The 23,545-nt window shown below is 41.6% G+C and overlaps 1 protein-coding gene across 1 annotated transcript in view; it reads right to left on the bottom strand.

The window, feature by feature from the left end:
• Positions 1 to 416: 416 nt before the first annotated feature.
• CPS1 (carbamoyl-phosphate synthase 1) overlaps positions 417 to 23,545 on the bottom strand; it is a 91,452-nt gene continuing 68,323 nt past the window's right edge. Inside the window, exons 27-38 of the mRNA XM_035571114.1 lie at positions 23,327 to 23,394; positions 21,001 to 21,076; positions 17,959 to 18,036; positions 16,859 to 16,966; positions 15,650 to 15,739; positions 14,062 to 14,232; positions 11,361 to 11,435; positions 8,333 to 8,431; positions 3,515 to 3,574; positions 2,454 to 2,566; positions 1,770 to 1,899; positions 417 to 541 (exon numbers count right to left, since the gene is read on the bottom strand). Of these exons, the coding sequence (XP_035427007.1) occupies positions 443 to 541; positions 1,770 to 1,899; positions 2,454 to 2,566; positions 3,515 to 3,574; positions 8,333 to 8,431; positions 11,361 to 11,435; positions 14,062 to 14,232; positions 15,650 to 15,739; positions 16,859 to 16,966; positions 17,959 to 18,036; positions 21,001 to 21,076; positions 23,327 to 23,394 (1,167 nt within the window). The 3' untranslated portion in view covers positions 417 to 442. The remainder of the gene's footprint in view (positions 542 to 1,769; positions 1,900 to 2,453; positions 2,567 to 3,514; positions 3,575 to 8,332; positions 8,432 to 11,360; positions 11,436 to 14,061; positions 14,233 to 15,649; positions 15,740 to 16,858; positions 16,967 to 17,958; positions 18,037 to 21,000; positions 21,077 to 23,326; positions 23,395 to 23,545) is intronic.

Raw genomic sequence — 23,545 nt, 5'->3', positions numbered from 1 at the left:
TTGTATGAAGTATATATTATATAAAGGAGCTACAGATCTTGCTATGGAAGTTTGGGGCCAGGCTACAGCAGTTCAGCATGAGAACAGCTGGGAGTATGGACCCAAAAAAGGTCTTTCTAAGAAACAGGCTTGGTCATCAAAAGCTACTCCCATATAGGAGCATTTGTATCTCCTTCCATCTCCTCTGCTATGGTGGTGTCCAAATCTACCCATCTAGTAAGTAATATTTGTTCCTAAGTGGAAATGGAGACAAGACGATGGAGAGGCTGAGGAGAGGATGGGTTTCCAATGAACAATCAGAAGTATTCACTGGGAATTAGTTTGTGTAAGCTGGGAAGACAAACAGTGCAGATGCTATAAAATGCACGGTTAGGTGGATGATCTGAGATCCCCTCTCCCATGGTGCCAGAAGCAGTAAGATAGCAGGCTGGACATCGCTCTTCTATGCAGCATTTCCATTGTCAAACTGTCTGTAGTGGAAGAGACTCTTGGAGTCCAATTTCCCAGAGTATTTGACAGCTTCAGCAAAAAGCTTTGTCACCTGTCAATACAAAGCAGAGGAGGACTGAGCATTGCAAAGCCTTCTGCAGAAGACTAAGAGCAGGCACCACACTTCTACACCGTCCCCTGTGCAGGTCCACTCCTCTAGTCCATCCATACTGATACCAATTTCAAGGTGGCTTCACATAGCTGTTGGCTCCAGCATGCTGGAGCCCTCCTGCCCATCTGGAGGGATGCAGAGCTGCTGGGCTGCTTTGGCAAGACGGTTCTGTCCCGTGAGAGCTGTTGTTCCCCCTACCACCCAAGCCTTTAAGAGAACACAGGGCTGTTCTTCTCAAACTCAAACTCTGTAATCAAAAGTGCTCACCTGCATCAAGCAGGTGTGGTAATAAATTTTGGCTAGAAGCCCTGTTTTGGCTGTCAGTGTGTGTTTTGCTAGGAGGCAGAGGATGGGTCTTCAATTCCCCATTCCTGCTAATTATGTTTGGCATTATCCTGTCTAGGAACTTTGAGCTTGGCACTCCCTCTGCTCTCCACTCACTCCAATCACAGCAGAAGATTTTTCACAGCTGGACACAAGCTCAAGTCACTGGGTTCTACATCAGTGCCCAGTGAAATCAAGGGGAATTTGGCTGCTGTGTGAGAGCTAGATGAGGTCTTTTTGTGACAGTTGAAGCCACTTGCAAAGGAAGTCAAGCTACCCTGGGCAGCAGGAGTCCCACTTTCATTTCTAATTATCCCTTCCCCTATCAGTACGTGAATGGGGTTTGTCAGGAGCTACAAACACATAACAACTTGCAACTGGGGACTACAACAGGACTAAATACACAGGCAGCAATTCCGTTTGGATGGTACTCTGGAACTGGATTGACCCATGGGTCATTCAAGAAAGCTCAACTACATCCTGCTTGAAGCTTTAAGAACCATGAACTAGAAAAACACCCCACTAAAAAATTCTTTCTGTACATAATTTAAACATGTTGCAGGGAATCCTGTGCAAGAAGTTTGCTCTGAATTGAAAATGATACAGCAACAATTTCAGCTGCATTACAGGACCCAAGATAATTTTTTCCTCTATGTTCGATTTTGAGCAATGTTATTTTGCACAACAACAAAAGGAAAATACACTCAAGCAATTGTGTTGCCCTGATTTTCTGGCACATTATTATTTATCAGAAATAACGAGGGTCCAAATATACTGGAACCTAGTGCTTCAAGTGCTTCAAAGCTCTGAAGGTTCCTCTGACTAAGAACAACATGGGAAGTACCTGGAAGTTAGTGAGTAGAGCAATCCCGCTGTCAATAGCCATCCTCCGGATCATGTAATTATCATGGACAAACTTGGTTTTGCTGTTGGGCAGGTTAATCACCAGATCTATTTTCCCATCCCTTATCAGCCTGAAGAAACAATGCACAAGATAGTATCACAGTGTATCTTGCTTAATGAAAATCTGTGATGAATACAAAGGCATGCAGGTAAACAACACTGAAAATTTTCATTCGCATTTGGTTTTTGATGTCAAGTCTTACATCCCAAGAAGGGAGGGTTGAGGCACTAAGCCAGGACTCAAGAATTTGGGCTTTATTTCTGTTCTATTCATTGATACGAAGCAATATTTGGCCTTCACACAGCTCAGAACAACTCTGTTAAAGGTGGGATGGACAGTTATTACAGGCTACATATCTAGATCCCACATACTTTTGCATTGAAACGTAACATGGAGCAACACATCCATGCTGTATTAAATAGGACTGTTCAACGAGATGTCCGTTAATTAAGCTAAAACCTCCCTGCTGTCCCAATTCCAGGCACGATCAGGTAAAATTTTTGCACTGAATCCTGAAGTCCCGTTAAATCACTATTAGTGATCCCAACAGGACCACAAATTTGCCCCTTGTACTTGATATCCTGGATGTTAATGCAATTTCAACAAGGTGAGAATCACTCCTACCTCCTGACTGAAGGGAGGCTGGGATGCTGGTTTTCCTGTGATGGCCATGCCACAGGGTTTGCTGGGATACTGTTTGCATTGAGCCAGTCAGAGGTTGCTTCTGTGGCATAAAGCTGTTGAGGGAAAAGAAAAGGTTACCGTGTGCCTCATAATACGGAAACGTTTCATTTAACTCATGTGAGTATGACCCAACACACAAATCTTGTTGTCAGAGGTGATTTTGGATGGCATTTTTCATCACAAGGGCATCTCTCCACATAAAGAGACACACACAGAAGAGCATGACTTTCCCAACTTTCTGTTATCTATTGTCTGCTGATAGATGACAGTCAGTGAATAGTAGTAACACATCCAGAAACTGTTAAGTGACTTAGGAAAACCTAAATCCCTCTGAATTTCAATAGGGCTTACGTTCAACTGCTTATGACTTTTTTTGCCCTTTTTTTTTTTTCTTCTACCTGGCACTAAGTTTTGAAAGGCAAAACTGTAAATCCAGTAGTTACACTAATGCCACTGAGGAAAATAGTGCTTAAATACTTAATACTATAAACCTCTCCCCAGTCTTCTGTGGTCATGTTGTTAACTTTCAGTAAGTATGTGGATTCAAAATGATGCAATTACAAAAGGGATGTAAACACCTCAAATTTCCTACGTCTGCAGCTTGTGAGTATCACTGAAGATGAAGCACTGTGAAGACTTTCTCTCCATATAACAAGAAAGTCCTTCTTCCTCTTCCTGACTTTTTTTGTTTGTTTGTTTCTTGGAAAACTTATTTTTTTTAGTGTGACACCCTGGCTGCTGGCAGATAGCAGAGCCAAGGTTGTTCTTGCCATGACTTGTGACTTAGGCCTGCTTGTTCAATTTAATGATCATGAAAACTTTTAGTTGGGTGATACCTACTGACTTGACAGATCACTCAGCTAAAAATCCCTGTTGTACTTCGAAAGTTTCCTTTTTTTTCTGTCTCCAAATAAACTCCCAAGTTCTCCCATTCCTATGGAAGGCTGAGTATGTTTCAAATTTTGAAAACTCTCTAGCTCTAAATAACTGAAACCACCTACCTTGAAGCCCTCCTCACACAGCAGTTCTGCTACACTGAGGAATTTGGGGCGGAAGGACTTCTGAAAAAGGAATATAATTAGATGAAGTATCAAAGCTAGGATTTAGAAACAGGATTTTGTATGCCAACGCAGAGTTCCTCCAGCCTGTGCAGAGACAAATACACCTTTCTGTACTCAGCATGTGTATGCACACATGGCTGAACATGCCTGTCCAGTGCCACTCCAAGAAAACTGTCTGGATCCCAAAGCCCAGAGTCACTCTCAGCTGAGACATGTTTCATTACAACACCAGGGCGTTCCCATATTAATTTCTACTGCAATTACAAAACAGCCCTGTATATGAAATACTAGAGTAATTGTCTTCTCAAATACACAAACCAGAGTCTCTTCTACTCTTAATTAAACATCTTTTCTAACACTGCTCAAACATTTAGCCTTCTATTCTGGCAAACAGCATGAACAGGCATTGGGCTGCCTATGGGTGCTCTGTTTGCAGATTACCATGACGAAGAGCCCATATATACACAAGTTCATTTTTAACTCCCATGGCCACATGGAAATGGCAAACACAAAACCACTCAGGAGACAGGAACACCCTGTTCCCATGAGGATGTGAATGCCAGGTACTTCGGGCACCCGTGAAAGATTCAGGCTGCACACCTAGATCTAACATCATTTAGAAGAAATAGAGATAAGATGACCTCCTGTAGACACCTGCATGTGAACAAGCCACTTTAGAGCAACTGATGAGCAAACATTTGATCCCAGCATAACTTTTGTCTGGACGTTGAAGGTACAGCAATGAAAAGATCAGAAGCAGCACACGCCCTACTCACTGCCAAGCCTGGCTGAACTTTGCTTATAACTTCAGCCTCATACGGCCATTTTGCAAGTCAGATTACTGCAAGCTCCCTTCTCAAGCTACTCATGGCTTAACCTTTATGGCTGAGTGCAACATTTTGAAGGGTGAACTATTTCCTACAAAGAAAATGAGTCAACAGGGGGTTTTTTTTGAGCAGTATAGGCTTTGGAAAGAACCTCATTCTGAAGCCATCCTGCTTTCTACACTAACTGGAGAATATAAATATACAGTGTGACAGGGTTGGCAGCTTCCCAGTCAGAGAGAACCGTTCTGCCTTCTGGTCAGGGGGCTGGCTTTCACAACAGTATTATAAACTTATATCAAACATGTACTGAACACTTGTGACACATAAAACAGCCTCTCCATGAAAAGAAATTACAGCTGTCAGCTCGCATCTGAGCAGCCTCAGATTTACAAGCTGACTGAGAGAACTTGTGTAAGAAGCCATTAGTTACTAAAGGTGAAAAGTACAAGCAGATTTATTTAGTGGAAGATATTTATTGCAGAAGAATAGTATTCTTTTTCCATTATAGCAAAAGTTCTGCTATAACCTCTCTCTCATGTTTGCTAGCATGCCTTGCTATTTGTAGAGGGCTACATCCTCAGTTCTTTAAACACCACTACGCCAGTTCTCACTAAGATCAGGCTCAAAATGAAGCCAGCTCATCTTCTGTGCTCATCTTGAATTCTGTATCCAAATCCGCCGTGGAGCATGCTATGCTTTCCATACTTAAGGAACCAAGGGAGAAGGTTACCTTGAAACAACAGACTCGGAGTGCTGGGATTTAAAAATAAAATACTCCATTAGTGTTTTCCGCATCTCGTGGTCACCACCACAGATGTAAGACAGATGCACTCCCTCCCAGAGATAGCGCTGAATAGCCCAATCAGGAAAGAAAATAAAATGAGCTTTTCAACTCCTCTTGCATAAAATATAAATTATTTGATGGCAGACTCAGGGTTTCAGCATCACAGATTTCTCTGAATTGTGAAAAGAAAAGAGGTCAGATTATCATCTCTCACAAACTGGCAGCAATTCTTTCGTCTAACAAGAAAGCCATGCCCCATTTAACCTGGGAGGGCACAAGGCCTCTAAAATTCTGGGGAACCTTGATGTTTGCAATGCAAGGCAGTGCTCACAACTGAGGAACAATCCAGGGGGCTTGCGGTCCAGGCTGGCCGCCGTTCCAGCTGGTGCTGGCCAGCAGATGTGAAGGAGTGTTTGCCTGCTTGATCTTGAGGATGACTGCTTTGTTAGCAATAGTTTTGAGTGGCTACTGAAACAGGATTACCACTGGAATTGCAAACTGTGAGTACATCAACATGGAAAGCTCTCAGCAAGGCTGGGTACAGTACCTGAGTTCACTACTCTTGATCTGCAAAATACCCTAGACCAGAACATTTGCAAGGAAGCTAAGATCTTCCTCTCTACTATTATTAACTGCATCTATGTGACTTTTGTCCTCGCTTAGGCAGCTGCCTCCCATCCCTACATAATTAATACTGAGGACAAAAATGCGCGCTACACTGAATAACTTCAGTATGTTGAACCAGACACTTCTGAGGGAAGCAGAATTTACCACCATTTGGCTTCTTCTTTCTCTTCCTGAAAGACCTAAAAATCCAGCCTAAAAAACCAGAGAAAGTAGCTAATTATAAAGCAATGAAGTCTCCAAAAGGGGAGTTTTGACCTGACCATCCACAGCAGAGGAAATAATAGCACCTGCAGCTTGAAAGCCAGGGTCTCCACCTCATCAGCCCTCAGAGCCATGCAGTCTTAAATATTGAGCAGTCATGGAGATTGGTGTCCTGGTATCTGCCCTTCTGAACCTGTATTTCCCTTCTGAGGATGCACTGCCACCTTTGCAGTTTGAAGCATATAACCTCATGTTTGGGATTAAAACAAGAACCAGGCTGCTGGCGGTCTCTGCCCAACCTGTGCCTCCTGTCTATGCAGCGAGGGGCTTCTGTTTTCTCCAGCCTTTACTGAGGGAAGACCACTCACAGCTTATGCATCGGGTCCAGGTCAGGATGTCAACCTTCCCTTCTTACAAGGTTTAATTTCTCCTCTCTGTCTGCAGAGCTGGCAGATTTTCAAGCAGACCACTGAAAAGCAGGTAGGGGACAAACTCCAGAGTGGTACAGCAATAGCTGCTTCTCAGCACTGCCTTTACACTTCTTGTTTCAGAGTTTAATTATGTAAGAAATATGCCGAGATGGAAAGAGACATTTCATCAATTGATCTGTTGTTTTTCAGACTCTTTCCCAAGAAAATGAACTGTAAACCACTCATTACAAAAGACAGAATCTTGTTATTTTTAAAAGGTTTGTGGGCTTGAGCTTTTGGGGTTGATTTTTTTATTACTTTTTCCTTAAGACCTTTGTACAAAGAACATTTGGCTCAGTTTAAGAGACACTGACACCAAAGCTACATAAATGCTTTCCACAGCTAAAATTACTCTCTGCTGCCTGTTCCCTTTTAGCTGTTATCAGGAAAATAAGCTTAAATTTTAGACACTGGGCTCTTCCTTCTCCGGTTGTTTTTTTTTTTTTTTTTTTTTTTCCAGTACTGCAGTGATCAGATATACAGGCATCAACTACCCAGAGTCTCATACTGAAGTTTTAAAGCAGGTAGCAAGCAAAGACTTTTTTGCTAATTTGATGTAACTTAGAGCAACAGCTTCAATCTGTGTATCTTTTTCTTTTCTTTTTTTTTTTTTTTTTAAGGACTAAGTGGTGATCTGTGTTAGCAGAAGTCATGTTCCTTCCTGGCCACTTTTCACACACGTCCCTTACATCCCCTGCTGGAACAGACAGCCCAACACATTTTTCACACCCCCGTTGTCTGACAGGAGAATTCATGGGCTCTACTTTTTTGTTTATTGGCTTTATGCAATCATGGCATAAAATTATTACCAGCACAACAGGGATATGGCAGGAGGCATTCAGTTGTCTTTAAGCAGCCCAAGAATGTTGTAGTTACAGAGGAAATGTCTGATTAAATTTTTTTTGAGTAACATACATACACCTCAAAGTTTATAAGTCTATCTACCCACAGCATCCCCTACCATTGGTAACTATGCCTCAATAAGGATTTAACCCTTTTTGCTTTTCTGCCTGGCCACCTTTCCATCCTGAAATGCATATTCTTTTTATTGACACAACACTATGAAGAGAATGGGGCTGTCCTAAAGCTAACCTATCGGGAACTCACTCAAGTAAAGGCTCTCTGCAGAAGCCATTGCACTGGAGGACGTTCCTGAAATTACACTGTTTTAACTTGTTGTCACGTATAGCAATTGTGAGGGATGTAGACAGCAAGAGATGAAACCCTAGACTCCAAGGTCTGCTCTGATACGGAGTCACTGGACCTGTAGGGTATATATCCAAGATGTGGTCCCAAAATTTCTGTCGTGACTCCAGTGAGGAGAGGAATGCAACAGTGCCATACCTGGTGGAGGTATGGTGGCTTGACAGTGTTATGGCCACATAATAACCTAGCAGCAGCATGTTTTTCGCACTGCTGGATGACATTTCAGCTCTGCCTGGAATTAAATCTGTCATTTATGGGGAAAACTTAGCAGGTCCAGCTTTGTGATATGGAAACAGTGCGCTGACAGGACGCGGTTTCAATTGGTTTCAATGAACAGATCATCTTTATGCATTATTCCTTTCAGAAAGGTGGCTTCTAATTTTTCAAAGCCTCTGCTTACAGTGATCTGAGGGTCCTGCCCTCAGCAAACTCTTGCAGCTTTCAGTAGAAACCACCAGGAGCCACAGGAAAAAACACTGGGCCAGCCCCAGTAAAGATCTCCCTATTGTGTTTGTTCCTCTGTCTCAATGTACTTCCAGACAGATTGCAGAGGAACACATTCACAGACGTGTGAACGAAAACAGGACAACAATTACTCAGTTCCTCTGTCAGTCCTTCCTCAACTTTGGTTTTTAGGAGTTACCTGGATTCCGATCAAAATTCCTTTCTTAGGAAACGTAAACCCAGTGGCAAGCATAGCTTTCTGGAAGGCAGAGTACACATCCTCCCCGAAGCATGCAACCTAGGAAAAGGCACAAAGAAGAAGGCATGAGGGGGGAAAAAATGAATACAAAAACAACCCAAGAACAGTGCTTTAAAAAACAACAAGATGAAAATATTTAAATATGCTCTTTTGACTTCTTCAGGCAGAATAAGACTGCTTTTGCACAGAGTCTGCAGGCACGGGAAAAAATAAATCAGAAAATCATTGCAGACAAATCTCTATTTTAATGAAGCAATAACGAAGGAATAGACAACACTTTAGTTTCAAACGGCACACCAAGGAGTAACAGCAATTGATTTTGTTGAGTTATGTGAATGCAGCACACAGCTTCTGCTCCAGCGTTTGTAAGTGCATTAAAAATGCTTAACGTTATATAATGCTTAAATACCAGTGAGTGTTCTGCATGCAGGCGTGCTTCTGTGTGTGGACACAGCAAACTCCGATAAAACTGCACTTGTGCTGTCATGCACTCCTGGAAGTTTCTTGTGAAGATAAGCCACAATAAATAAAAATGTTTTTTCCATTAGAATTTCACAAACTCATGAAATTCAAGCAAAATGCCAGTATGTACTGAAGAAAATAACAAAAAGAAATGTGCCAAATTCATAAGATTTTTTTTTTTTACAAGTAAAAACCTGATAAATCATTAAAAGTCATTTAGCAGTTCTCCATCGCTCAGAACTGCCTGTGGAGCTCAGTTGCTTACAGACCATCAGATGATAATGATTTCTGCAAGAACTGAGCTGTGTTCCTTACCCAAATCTGGAATTCTGATGACAGAAAGAGTTTTTTTGAAAGTTTAGGAAAAGAAAACAGCCCTTGCCTTTTCTGGCCAACTCCACACTTGTTGAAAAACAGGCAGAAGCAGAAAACATCACAGCTTTTTCTCTTTGAAATAACAAACCTACACACATATACAGATGAGATAAAGAGGCTGATTGAGAATCGCTCTCCCATTTTCCTCTTATGGTCCTTCCCATCACAGAGTGAGCCCTCACATTCATGGTCTCACTGTTACCACAGTGAGCAAAAACCAGAATGTCATGTACAAAGAACAAATGGTGATTTGCCAGATCTTCTGAAGTGGAAAAAAAAAAACCACTATACAAACAAAAATCCCACAAGGGAAGGGAGGGAAAAAAAAATCATGACAACTTGTTTCTCAGCTTCTCTCTAAAAACTCACCCTTGAGTGTTCAGTACGTTCTGCTGTGCTGATTTCCTGAGGGGTTATGCATCTCCTAGACTTTCTAGATGGTGGAGAGTCCTACCCTATACGCTTGAGCCAGGGGCTTTCACCCTGCCAGGAGAGGATTACCTAATATTACAGGGGGACCAAAACACCCACAAAACTTGAAGGGACCCCCCAGGACTGTGTCTGCTACTGTTATAGGAACCGAGACTTCCAGTAAAACACATCTCTCCCAGGTAGACGTGACAAATTCAAGCCCAAATCAAGCCGTGTGTTAAAAATGTCTTTGAGGAATAATTGAGCATTTTACCCAAGGAGAGCTATTATACTTACTTCACTCATAAGAAAGACCTTCATAACTGTCACATTTTATGGCATTTGTGAATATGGATCTTTCCAACTCATAAAAGTTAATAATCCCTCCCTTATGACCAAGGTAATCTCTGACTCCATATAAAGCACAGAAGGATAATTCTTGCCCTTAGTTACATTTTTATTCCTTCTTTTGGGGGTGGATGGGGGCAAATGTTTTCCGTGTAGTCATTATTGGTCTGAAAATAAGGAAGTCACTTGGCTTTTTTCTGCCCATTAACTACATTGAAAGGAAATCTTCCGCAATACTGATTTCCCACACGTTAAAAAGAGCAAAATAAAGTAATTCTGGAGAGATGTAGGAGACCTAAGGCTGTTCTAACCATCTATTTGGGTCTAATGAAGTTTCATACTAAAAGGGTAAGTCTTTTCTAACAAAAACAGCTCATGGAGACATACCCAAGCTCATGTCAAATGAAGCTGCCCAGGCTCTGCTACCTGCCTAGCTATGGCAGAGAAGACCTAATGTAATAGCTTCATGATCTAATCACTTCCCAAGCGGGCTTTCCAGAGAAAAATCTGTTATTGCAACTCTTCTCAAGAAGTAACTGAGCAAGCAAGTTTAGAGGTATCTTGGATATGTCTGCAGAAGCTCTTGGTAGATCAGGAAGAACTCAAACAAACCTCTTTGTTCCATGTGAGCTAGTATCTCTTCAAAAGGTGTATACAGAAACATGTACCTCTTGAAGGGTAAGGGCTCCCATCAGTGCCGAGCCTATTCAGGAAGAGGAACAGCTCTGTGCCTTTACAGCGTGCTGTTTGTATGCCAGACACATTTCAGAAGCACCTCACAGCCCTGCTGCAGAAAGAGCGGGTAAAGCAGCCCCGTCTCCCCCTCGTCCTGCTGACAGCCAAAACTGCAACCATTGCATTTTATTCATTCTTTCTCACCTTTTGCGCCTTGGGACATGTCTTGATGGTTACCAGGCAACAACAAAAATATCCCCACGTGTAGTTGTTGCCTTTAAGTAACTAGCATGTTCCAAGACCAAAGGCTTGTGACCTGGAATCTCGATATTGCTATTCTGGTATGTGTCAAGGGGGGGGCTGGAAAGCTGAACATGCTTTTCTGTCAGGAAGCAGGTGATTAATAAAATGGACTGATGCACTGAGAACCTCCCAGAACCTGACAGCTCTCAGACAAACTCATTCCAGACTGTCACACCAACCAGGTCCAAGTCAGGGAGTCAACATGCAGGTAAAGAGGGACATCCAGTGGCTGAATCAATCGGGTTTTCCAGGACAATGTGTTTTTACAGATAAGAAAGATGTTTTCAATTTTCCGAAGAAGCTACAGATGCCATTGTGATTCAGGCAGCAATAAGATCACTTTCAAAGATTCATGTTTACAGACGACCTGTTAAAAAAAAAATCTAAAAGATACCTCCCCAGTAGAGGCCATTTCACATCGCAGAACAGGGTCAGCATCTCTCAGTCGGGTCCAGGAAAACATCGGGGCCTGGTAAGAGAAAGACGGTGGGCATGAGAAGGGGATGAACCATATTTAATGGATCAGTACAAAAAAAAAAAAAAAAAGCTACATTTTAAGCGACAAAAAGAGACAGACATGAATTAATCCAAAAGAAGCGCTGGTCAAGGCTGATAAGCAAAGGAGTACTTGGCAAAGGAGCTTCCCCAGCATCTCGATGGACTGGAACAAATAAACACCTATTTCGCCAATAAATCTTCCTCTTAACTATTGCAATCTTGCTCTCTCGCTCACATCCTGACAGCAGATTTCTAATCTGTGATAACCCACTATCATTTTTAAGACACATTTTGAAACAGGAAGTGTGTGAAGTGTTTAATTCATGAAACAAGAAGAGATACTATCTGAAGCAAGTAAGTTTTTCTGAGAAAACATTTCTCCGGCAGAAATTTTCATCCACAGGATCAAACCATTCCACAGGAACACACTCTTTTGGTGGAAAGTAGCTGAATCTTGGCAAACAATTTTCACGTCTTTTTATTCTCTCCTCCAAAAAACACGTATCACTACTTCTCTGACTTTTCATAAGGATATGTTATAACTCCTGGTTATCTTCATGATTATTCTGAGGATATAGGACACTGCAGTCTTTGTTAGCCTCTGAGTTCTCATCTAACTTGACTATGAAACAAACAAAAAAAAAAACCAAAACAACTCCCTCATAAAAAGCCAATGACCACATGTTGCAGATATTCCAAAACAACTTGCTGCTAGCAAATAACTTCCTATAGGGCTTCTCTATCTTAAACTACTACAGGTATTTACATTAGGACAACATCCTTGATGCTTAGAAAATATTCTGCTTTTAAATCCAGAGACACAATTCTGTGCTTGGAAGTCTCTGAGGTAATGCTGCAGACAAGACAGATGCTGTTTCACAACACCTAACAATGACCAACTAAAATGTGACAGCAGAATTTCTCTGAGAAAGGTTTGTTGATAAACATCACCTGTCTTGGTGAATTTTAGACCAGTTTTGTTTCTCCTGTAAGGGAAAAATTTTACAGTAGCCAACTCTACAGTCTTAAGCTAAGCTCTGACAGTCAAGGTGGATCATTTTTAATGCATATTTTGCCTTGAAAGGGAACAATCAAGAAAAGCCTTCCAACCAGTTACCTAAACTTTTGTCTGCCACAAGCATGAACGTGAATCAGCAGGAACAGACTCTGGTACTGCAAATAAATCTTATTTAAAAACTTAGTCAGTGATGCTCTACCCAGGATTTAAACTTAGTCAGGCTGTACTTGTGTCACTCTGAAAGCAAACATGGCATAACAGTATTTCAGTCACTAAAGCTAAAATGGTGGGAGTTCAAATTCACAAAGGAGCAGCTACATCGAGAAAGAAACCAGTTTCATATTCTCTTTTCAGAGCACTTAAGAACTGCTGGAGAAACAAAATTCCATTTCCATGCAAATATTCCTAGCAATAAAACCATTAGAGGACAAAAAATATGACGCTCAAATAACAAGAACCAGGTTTAACAGGAATATTTTTCAAAGTTTAGCGTTTCCAAAGGCATTACCAGTTTTTTTACATCTGACAAATCCATACAGAACACCAGCAGTACAAAAGCCTTTGTAGTGAAGTTTTCAAGAACGTAGCTGGGTTTTCTGTAGCCCACACTCCCAGGAGAAACCAAACTCTTGACTGGTTAGCTAACAACAGCACAGGAGCCCTAAGCCTAAATAATTGAAATCTATAGAAACGAGACTCAAGAATAAAAAAATCTCAGATTAGAATTTCAGAAAAATACTCATCTGTGGCATCAAAATAAAGTGTAAAATTACTTCCAGGCTAACTGGCTTGTCAATAACCTGAGATGGCTTGGGTCATGGATGTGGCTTGCATTTTAATAGGTCTGAAGATTTTATTAGCAGAAAGATGTTAGCTATTTTCTTTTTCCTCAGTTTTCACTTACTATGGGAACTATTAAAGCTGGAAAGCGTCTGTATGAACAATTTTCATTATCAATCATGTTTTCTGCACTGCTGTTCTAGATTTTTATGATTAGGTACTTCAATTAATTCTTTTTCTTCCACCAAGCTTTCAAAAACATCTAAAGTACACTTTGGTATCTTGGGTGCCGTATAAGCTCAGTAATTAAGAAGAGGGAAAACTTGGCCCCACTGAAAGCAAAGGATCCAATACTTTCACCCCCTTTAACTAATTGGTCATACATATAAGGGAGATTCTATGCATCCAACAGCCCACACCCCAAATCCTGAACGTAAAATCTAGCGGTACTCAAAACATAAATTTGTGCATGTCCAAACATATTTCAGACAGCGTTACAAAAAAGCCTGAACTTCAGTATTCAATCCCACAAGTACATATTTTTCAGGCAGTTTAGAAACATAATTGAGTGGGTTCAAAGTAAGAAATAAAAGGAGATTGATTTTGTTAATAAGCACTGGAAATTTTTCCCTTGATGTCTCTAAAATTCCCGATGTACGTTGTAACAGAAACTGGAAAGGGTCAATTTGGCCCTTGGCTAATGAGTAAATTGTTCTCCAGGCATTACAATACTATAACCTATTAATGTGATAAATGCTGACACTGTTTTTGTTCTTTTGTGTGCTTTTTGAAACCATACCTTAATCCCAATGTATTTGGAGGGAATAATGGGCTGCTCCAGCGTGGGGAGGGTTGACTCGTTAACCTCTTTTCCAATCATCACTTTCGTGGCCACATCAATGAAATCCACACCCAGAGTCTTGGATACAAAAGGGAAGGAGCGTGAAGCCCGCAAGTTGCACTCTATCACCTGATGGGATTATAAAGGAGAAATACCAGGGTCAGGCACTGTGCAGTGAAAAAACAGATTACTTCATGTTTCTGGAAATCAGTCCTTACTCCTCTTGGCAGAGATGCTCTTCAGATTGCCAAATAAGAGGCACAGAAATGGTGTTTGGTATTACAGACACCAATGAGGAATGGGAAGTGGACAGTCTGAGACAGAAGGACTCCAGGGTTCCGCAGCTGAGTTTCAGCTCTGTTGTCTGAAAATTAGACCCCAGATTAATTTAGAAATCACTCTGGAAATTGTGTTGTACCATACCCTAAATTAGTGCACAAGAAGCAAGGGAATTTATGCACCTGTATTAGGTACAAGCTTTAGAAGCCCACCTTCTTTTTCCATGGTAATGTTACTTCCTGAATGCCTGGGCTACCACTCATTACTGACTTTCCTCATCTACGTTTGGGAGTCATTTAGTGACCCAAGCAAGAAACAGAAGTTCTGCACCCTGCTGAGAAACACACCATGGAGTTCATTAGCAAGAGAGAAATTGCTGTAAGTTAGAATGAAGGGGTAATGAACCAGGGCAAGCCAGGACAGGAGGAAAAAGAGGGGTTATCCAGAGAAAAGGCAAACACCACTGAGGGACAGCAAGGAAGGAAAGACTCCATTCTGTCCCTCTGTGGAGTTTCTTCTGTTTCATGGTTATTCAGGAAGGTGAAGAACAGTTAAGAACATTCTTCTTAACTAATAGCCCAAACAGAATCTTTCACCAGTACTCTTCTATACCATGGCAGAATTTCCTTCCATTCACTGCTTCCTCAGTCAAACTGTTTGCATTCCTCTGACCTTCCTCCATTAGCCACAGAAAGCTAACTGTTACCCATAAAGGGTCAGACATCTGCCGTACTGCTCTTACTGATAGCTACTAAGACGTTACTACGTAGGAAACTATCTTAACAGCTTATATTAAAGGCTTAAACTCTGAAATTGTCTGTCTGTCTTTCCAGTGACATGGAAGACTTATCTTAACAATCAAAACAGCTAAAGATCAGAGAGGATAACAGAGCTGAAAGCAATGATATGCAGTTTATAGGATGAGACACAGGTCTCAGTGCTGTCCATCACACTAAACACTGATGATTTGTGGAAGGACAAAAGCCTACAGTGAAATGAAGCTATTGCTGGCAGACAATGCAACCAGACTCACTTCGCTCTCAGTGGCAGCACTGCACAGGCATGGAAGGATGTTCTCCCCCAGCCAGGCAGGGAGAACTGCGTGTCACAGGGATGACACAGGTGAGCCACACTCCATCAGACAAGGCAGGTTAGAAACCCACAGCTGGGACTGCCACAGAGCTTCCGTGACAGGGACTACAGGAACCACGCACCGAGCTATCCAGAGCAGAGTCTGATTTCCTTCGACAGTCACAAGAGCTCTTACCAGTACATCATTGCCTCGCACCAAGAACTGAATGTTGAACGGACCAGAAATGGCAAATGCATTTGCAATCTTCTTTGTAGCAGCTTTTACCTACAAAAAACAGTATGTGTGTGGTTATTATATATGAAATAAAACCCTACAAAGCAGCCACACGTCAATAAATGACCTCACGTGTATTTCTTTAAATCCCATCTCTCTGCTATAGCATAGCTTTTCACTATACCCTCATTTTGGCAAGAGCATTATCTTTCAGAAGCAAACAGTGTCAAATCTGTCTGGTAATCCAGAGCCTGGGGCTCCATTTGAGGGCAGAAGTAAAAACACAGCTTCATGTGCATGTGAGAAGGGGAGAGAAAGACAGAATAAAAGCCTGTCCTGTCTGTTGTAATTCCTACATTGCACACTGGAGCCTGTATAACTCTCTTTGTGAAATAATGACTACTTGCTATTACAGGCACCCCAAGAGTCTTCCACCAACAAGCCTGTCCTATCAGAGATAAGTGGAAGGTGTGTCAGCAGAAATACTCTGGAACAAATTGGGAGAAAACGCTATGGCCATATTTTCCAAGTTGTCAAGAAATCACACCATTTCAGTACAAGTGTTTGAATAGCTTGGCTCCAGAAGATGGCTTCCAGAAGAAGCAAGGCCTTGAATATTTTCATAAATAGAGTTCGAACACAGGCAGGATGACGTCACGGAGGACTGCACATTTTGTTTCGAAAATGCATGTTGACAGCTAACTCTGTATTACCAGGTTTATTCTTCAAAGAGGAACAAGTCAAAATTAGGTGAGGTTCATTCATTCCAAAATCCCTTCCAGAAAAGACAGGCAGTTATAAACTCATGCATCTGACCTAATCACTTAAAGACTAGGAGAAGTGGACCACAGCATACTCATCAATTAGACACTCCTCCACTGCTATGAAAGTTTGTTCTAAAAAGGATGAAAAAAAAAATCTAAACGCATGTACCTCTACTCCTAAATTTAATGGGGTACATTTCAGTTGATCAGTACAGTGCAGTATGTACAGTAGAGCCATTCACAGGGTACACACTTAAATCATATGTTTGCAGAAATCATATTGACATTTAAAAAGCATTGTTGATTTGATTTCTCCTGAATTCCTTTTTTAAGTTCTCCCAAGCAAGGAGAAAGGTGATTCAAACTCTTATTTTCCTTTTCTTTTCAGTGCAAGAGTAAAACCTACCTTCTCCAAGGCTCCCTGGCTAATCGTCTGTGTGGGTAACATGAGAGTGGCATCTCCAGAGTGAACACCTGCATCCTCCACATGCTCTGAAACAGCATGCGAGATAACCTGCATACAATAATGATACAGTAATTAGTCCCCTCACACACTCTCGTGAACTGTGCCCCCAAGTCCAAACCCTCTGCTGTGTACAGAGCAGCAGTCTCCTGAATAGAGCTCTATCCAAAAGTCAAAAGAGATGGGTCAAAAATGGAATCTCCCAAGATTTTGGGAAGAACAGGCCTACAGCAGACACAGGGCATAAGAAAAAGAGGATCATGTTAGTGTCTTTCATACTGTGGTTAAGCAAACTGAAAATGATAGAAGCTACCACAGTCTGGAGATCCTATGACCCCCTCTAACACTGCTGACTCAGAAGGCAAGGCCTCATTAGGCTTTAAACCAGCTCTTTAAGTTCTCCTTGCCACAAACACAAACAAGTTGTCATTCCCCATCATTTGTAAACATTTGCTTACTCTTTCATGCGGTTTTAATTGCGGAGAAAAACCAAGCAGGGGAAACTCAGGCCCTAAGGTTTTAAGCTAAATGACTTGCATCAAGGTGCACTACCTTGATATCCAAAAAAGACAATGATCCTGTCTCTTGGTTAAAAATGAATATTGAAAACAGTATTTCTGTTAAATGACAAGTTTGTGAGGTTGTTTTTGGGAAAACTGTATTTGATTAGTAACGACATGCAAGGTGAAGCTGTAGTAATAAAACTGTGGTAATACTGTAAAACATGCTGACAATTCTGATACAAGTCATTTGTGAAGCCAGTGATTTGTGAATCCAATAGAAGTTATATCCTAAAGGATTCAGGCATGTGGTTAAGCAATGTTTAAAACAATTATTTAGGTGTATACGATAAGGTAGGCTGAGCTTTTCAAGCATAATGTTTTTGGACCTCAGAGGAATTCATCTTTTCTTGTTTCTCTTCTCTTCTAGGCACAAATCCATGGCTGTATAAAATAAATCATTAAAACCCACATATTTTTGCAAATTGTTGATCTTTTAAAAAAAATAAAAGTTTAATATTAATGAAAAGCAAAAGTTCTTACTCTTCCTGCCTTGGCTACAGCATCCATTTCCACCTCACGGGCATCTTCAATAAATTTAGTGAGTACCACAGGGTGATCCTGTCATGACGACAAACCAAAAGAAGCAAGCTTTTAGTTGAGAGTATTTGTGGATCATCCAAGTGCTCACTATTCATCACTGCAAAACCTTTGGAAGCAGAATCTCACAAGGCCAATCTATTAATATCCTTATTTCCAAAGATCAGCGAACTTTGCCAAGGAAATAATAGGGGGAAACTTCGCATGATTTCCCCAAAGCCACTGAAGCACTCCATAAAGTGTCACCATGACAGTGAATATTTGGGGAAAAATGCAAAGAGCTTTTAGGTGAGACCATGACAGAAGGAAGACAGTGGAACACTTGCATGGATCCAGGGACCTCTGATCTTGTCTCCCAAAGATGTTCCTTACCTCTAAGATCTTCAGTTTGTCTGCGAGCCTCACAGGCACCTCACTTGCCTTTTGTTATTTCAGTTAAGCCACATATTTTAGTCAACCTATCTACTCCTTTCTCATTTATCTGCCCGGTTTCTTAAGTCTCCCAGGGAGAAGTTGCTACTAATTATAGCTGGCCAGGAATGACCTGTCCTTGAGTTTCAACACATTCCCTGGTATACACAGTTTTCCTTCCTCTTCCTTCTGCCTGTCTCTGGGATGCCAGCACACACTTCTCCAATGCTTTCTTCTTCTCCCAGGCACTCACTCCAGTAGATGGTTAAAAATCTAATTCACGTTCTTCCAGGCCAGCTTTATGTCTCAACATTTTATCTGTCCCATCCACTATTAACTGTCTGTTATTTATTAGAGAATAAAATGGAATAAATGACAGCCTATGCATGCTCAAAAGGCTCCTCGTGAAGAAATATAAAGCAACTCCAAAAGTTACAAGACACAATTCCTTACATTTATCAGTGCAAGGGTAAATTCACAGGCAAGGACAATGCCACAGCCTATGTTGTTTCATAAATTTAGTGGCCTGTGTCGTGTAACTTTCTGTCTTGCTGCAGTTTTTCACCAGGAGATTTTATATGTGCACACAACCTTGTCTATTCCAGTCTGTCTCAACTCTTGCAAGAAGTTTGGACCGTTATTGACAACATAAACACCATAATGAGACAACACCATCACTGCAAAGTGGCTAAAACAACACATCGCAGGTCAGGCACTTTATCTGGAGATGCTTTGTTGGGTGGAGCAAAAATAGATAAGGCTTTGTAACTAGAAAGATGAACTCTGTGTCCCACACAGATGCTCACATTCAGTTCTATGCTCACAGGTAATTCAGTGGAACCAGTCACGGCCTATAAAGCCTTGACGAAGTTAAAAAAAAAAAAAAAACAACTCCTTAATTTAGAATCAGAATACAGTGCTTTTGTTCTGTTGTGCTTTTTGCCTGCTTAGCTTCTACTATACTAAGGCTGTTGTCAGTACAAATATACTGCACGAAGAAGGAAGTCTTCCCTTTGCAGTCTGACTACACTAGCAAAGATTTAGCATGTAAATCTAGCATACTTTTCTGCAGGATCAAGGCCAGAGTACCCAAAACCTCACGGTATGGCCACGAAGTACAGCTGGTTGTGTTTGCAGCACGCATTGATGCCTGATTTGTGCAGCAGGACTGGCCATCCCAAGGACCCCATGCAAACACCCACTCTTTTCCCCAGGAAAACGCTCCCACAGCTCCTCTCCTTCAGCTCCCCATGGGGCCTCCTGTGCCAGGGCTCAGACCTCTCAGCAAGGAAGAGCATCATTGCCCAATTAAAGTTTATCAAGCTGTGACAAGTTAAGCTGACCAAGGGTTACTTTCGTGGGCACTACCATCATAAAGATGCCCACAGAAAGTGTTCTGTCCCACTGAGCACTGCTGTCTGCTTTGTTTCTGTGAGTGCATGGGGAAATACAAACGAAGCACAGAGAGAAGCTCAGTGTTTTGGGTGGCTGAGCATCGCTGAAAATCTGTTTTCCACCACTGTTTGCAAATGAAACTGAGTGGTCTTCTTTCTTCTACATTAATCTATCCTTCAGGATATTACTGCTTTGCAACGTCTCTCCATTTGACTAGCTCTTTTCTTACCAAAAGGTTAAACTTCCATCATTTGCCTCATACATTTAAAAATCACGTTTGTTTTTTTTTTCTTCTTGCTCAAACTTAAGAAATCCACCACCTAAGAAATCCTCTGAGTAAGCAGCAATGTGTCTGCTTCCTTAGCCAGTTGTGTTTTCAGAGAGCTCCTCTAACTACTTAACTCCAAGATTCCCCATGAGAGCAGTGTTTATGGCATTACAGCACTTTTCTGAACAGGGATCATTCAAAAAAAAAAAATAAAAAATGGGGGAGAGGTGGGGGGGGGAACAAGAAAACAGGCCAAAAGGCCAAGCCAAACTCTGAGGCTGTTGAAAGGTCAGACTCCAAATTCTGTATATTGTTCATTCGAGCTCAATCATTTCACTTTTTCCTCCTCCCACACTCTCAGCTCTCCAAACATCCCTTATACACTAACACTGATAGCAAGGATAGAAAAAAAACTCAGGCTTTGAGCTGTTTTACTATGTTTAGAAGCACTCAGGTCTTTGGGAAATTGCTCAGATTTTTTCTTTTCTAAATTTCAGTGTTCTAGACCAAAACCTTCCCCTTGCTGGAAAGAAAGACACTAAAAAAGCAAAAATAACTTTTAAAAACATTTAGAACTGACACCTTTCATCTTCTGCTTTACATACTCTGCAGATCAGTAATCCCACTGGATTAACAGTAAGCAAGCACCAGTCTGCTTCTGTACCAAAGGAAACTCAGTACGTGATTTGGAGAGCTAAATGCCATAGCAAAAGCTTGCAAAGGTTCCTGCATTCAAGATCCACCCTTTGGGGAATGAACGGAGGGGTCAAACTTGAATTTCCCTGGCTCCTCCCCAGGCAAGGAAGAGAGTTGGGAAAAAGCAATACAGAAACAGAAGGAAAGCACAGCACGGGTGGAACAAACACAGCAAACACAAAAAGCAAAAGCAGTGGCAGGGCAAATACCAGTACCTGAGAGACTCTTGTGGCTTCTGCTAAGAACTTATTCATTTCATCTTCGGTGAATACTACATTCATTGCAGACCCACTGTAAGAATGACACATAAAAAAAAAAAAAAAAAAGGTAAACCAAAACCAGATCATCTTCCCTCATGATGGTAAGGGAGACATTACAGCATTAGACACCCCAGCACAGCTACCTTTATGTGACAGGCTAGCTGAGCAAGACCCTGGCTTAAGCTACCTGCTCCTTCTACTCTGGACTGAAAGAAAGGCAGAGCTGGTACCTCACGAACCTCCACCAGCCTTCCAGAGATGACAGGTGACCTCCAGAACCATGATGAAAAATCACACAACGAACTGGAGCTGTGCAGCCTTAGCACTGCTGGGAAATCCCCTTTCTGACCCAAGCTTTTGAAGCTCCCCCCTAAGCTGGAGAAAGTGGCTAGTCAACCACATATCCCCGCTCAAGACCCAGCCTCCTTCACCATATTGCGTGGCTTAGCTGTGAGCTCATGACAAAACAGACTCTTTGCCCACTGTCAGCCTGACTGCTCTTCAGTGGCCAGGCCACTGGTGATGGTTGTGACAATACAAATGCAGGTGACAACTGACTGCTCTTTGCTGGCTGTCTTCTTAGACTATAGGGGCGGGGCACAGCAGATACAGACATGGTGTCTGCAAGCTACTTTGAAATGTAGCTCTCTGTAGTATCAGACAGGGATTCGGGAGAACATGGATTGACAGTAGTTCAGTCCCTTTGAAAGACAGGATCTTTTTTAATTTATTTCTTAAGATCTAACATTGCTCACTTCTACTACTGCCACTCAGCTTCCCCTTTGCTTTGGTGGGTATGCCCACAGAGGCTGTGGGGAAAAGTGAAGGAAGGACCTATCCCATGAAATCAGGCCCTTGAACCTAAGATAAATAGCCACAAGTACCTACATGCTTATACTTTATTGGACTACAACTTCAGCTGATGTAGATCAATAGAGTCCAATTAAATCCAGGGACCTATGTCAGCCACACCACTGAGGATGTGAACGGGTGCACACGGTACATAAATGGTGTGGAAATGCATTTAGTTTTCAAAGGCAACTGGCAAATATTAAAGGCCATATCTGTACAAAGGATGAAGAAGTCTAGCTGTGGACCTGCTGCTGTTCTGCAAATAGAGGCCAGACTATATGCTGTGCAAGGGCTTTTCATTCTATATTTCTTCAAGTTTGACATTCTGCAGTTTCATCTCCCTGAAATTCCCCTAACCTTGAAATGCTCAAAATACCTTGGAAATACTGTGTTAAGAAATACTTACATGGAAAGGGGCTATGCTTAATTTGATACAAATGGAAACAACAGGCTAAAAGGAGTGTGCCCTAAAAATCTAGAAAGTGACATCAGGAGCACTTTCTAAGTTGTCCTCCTGATCAGAGTGCTGGCTTTTAACTTTACTTTGCAACTCCACTGCAAGCTTCAGAAACTGAATAGAAAAGTCACAATCAGCAGTCTTCTAAAAGATATTTTCTTGAGGTTGAACATATATGAAATGCTTCTTTTTTCCCGTTTTAAATGAAAAGATTTTTTTAGCTCCCCTGAAAATGAATATTGTGTCTCCTCATTTTGATATGTTTCTTTTCATATGAAAAGGATCCTGTCTCCAATTTATTTGCACTTGTAAATTGTGCCCGGCAAACTGCCTCTTTGTGCCCAGTCAGCTATGAAGAAACTCCTCACAGAGAAGAGTGATCATTCAAAACCTGTGTGAGCACTGATGTAACTTCTTCAAAAAGTCTAGCTGTTGGAAATGTGCAGTTCTGTACAATGTCTATTTAAAGAAAAACAGCTGCCACAGTGTAGGGACATAAAACATGCCTGTAAGCAGAGAAGCTTGGCAAATAAGAAGCTGAATTCAAAAGACATGCTGTCATTTTCTGATAACAGATGTCAACCCCAATAAATGGCCTCAGCACACTGCCTTCTGTTTTTCCTGGTGGCAAACAATCTTCTGGCTTAATTGTACACGTAGGCTCAGGAACCTTAAGGAGTATCCCAGATGGCTCATGTTTTTGGTCTTCAGACATGAAGAAGGCAGTTCAGCTAAACAAACATTCTTAGGATTGTGTTCTGCCTTTGATCTGTGCCTGATGGACATAAGGGAACCATTGGCTCCCTTTACTGGTACAGGCAGTCGTTCCACCTGTTAAGACTGGCAGCTCTATGCTGCATGTACCCAGCACAGTGTATTCCAAGTCCCCTAAAACAATTCTCTCCCTTGACTCAAAAAGGCTTTTTTACTTCATACCCCCCAGCTTGACGAGCCCTGATGTTTGAGCCTTACCTCAGAACATAGGAAGGCCTCAGCAAACATGGGTAACTCACAGAGCCTGCAAATTCAACTGCATCTCTCTAAAGACAGGGAGGGAAAACATGCTGTGAACAAGAACATATTTTGAAGACATTCCATAGTATCACTCTAACTGCATTTGCACTTGAAATAAAGAAAGATGTAGGGGACTACAGGCTGGGCTGAACAGAATACACAGCTTCTCTGTTCCAG

Source organism: Cygnus atratus, chromosome 6 (assembly GCF_013377495.2).
Source record: "Cygnus atratus isolate AKBS03 ecotype Queensland, Australia chromosome 6, CAtr_DNAZoo_HiC_assembly, whole genome shotgun sequence".
NCBI classification, from domain to species: domain Eukaryota; kingdom Metazoa; phylum Chordata; class Aves; order Anseriformes; family Anatidae; genus Cygnus; species Cygnus atratus.
Note: the sequence above shows the minus strand (reverse complement) of the source record. Positions and strands in the feature narration are given on the sequence as shown.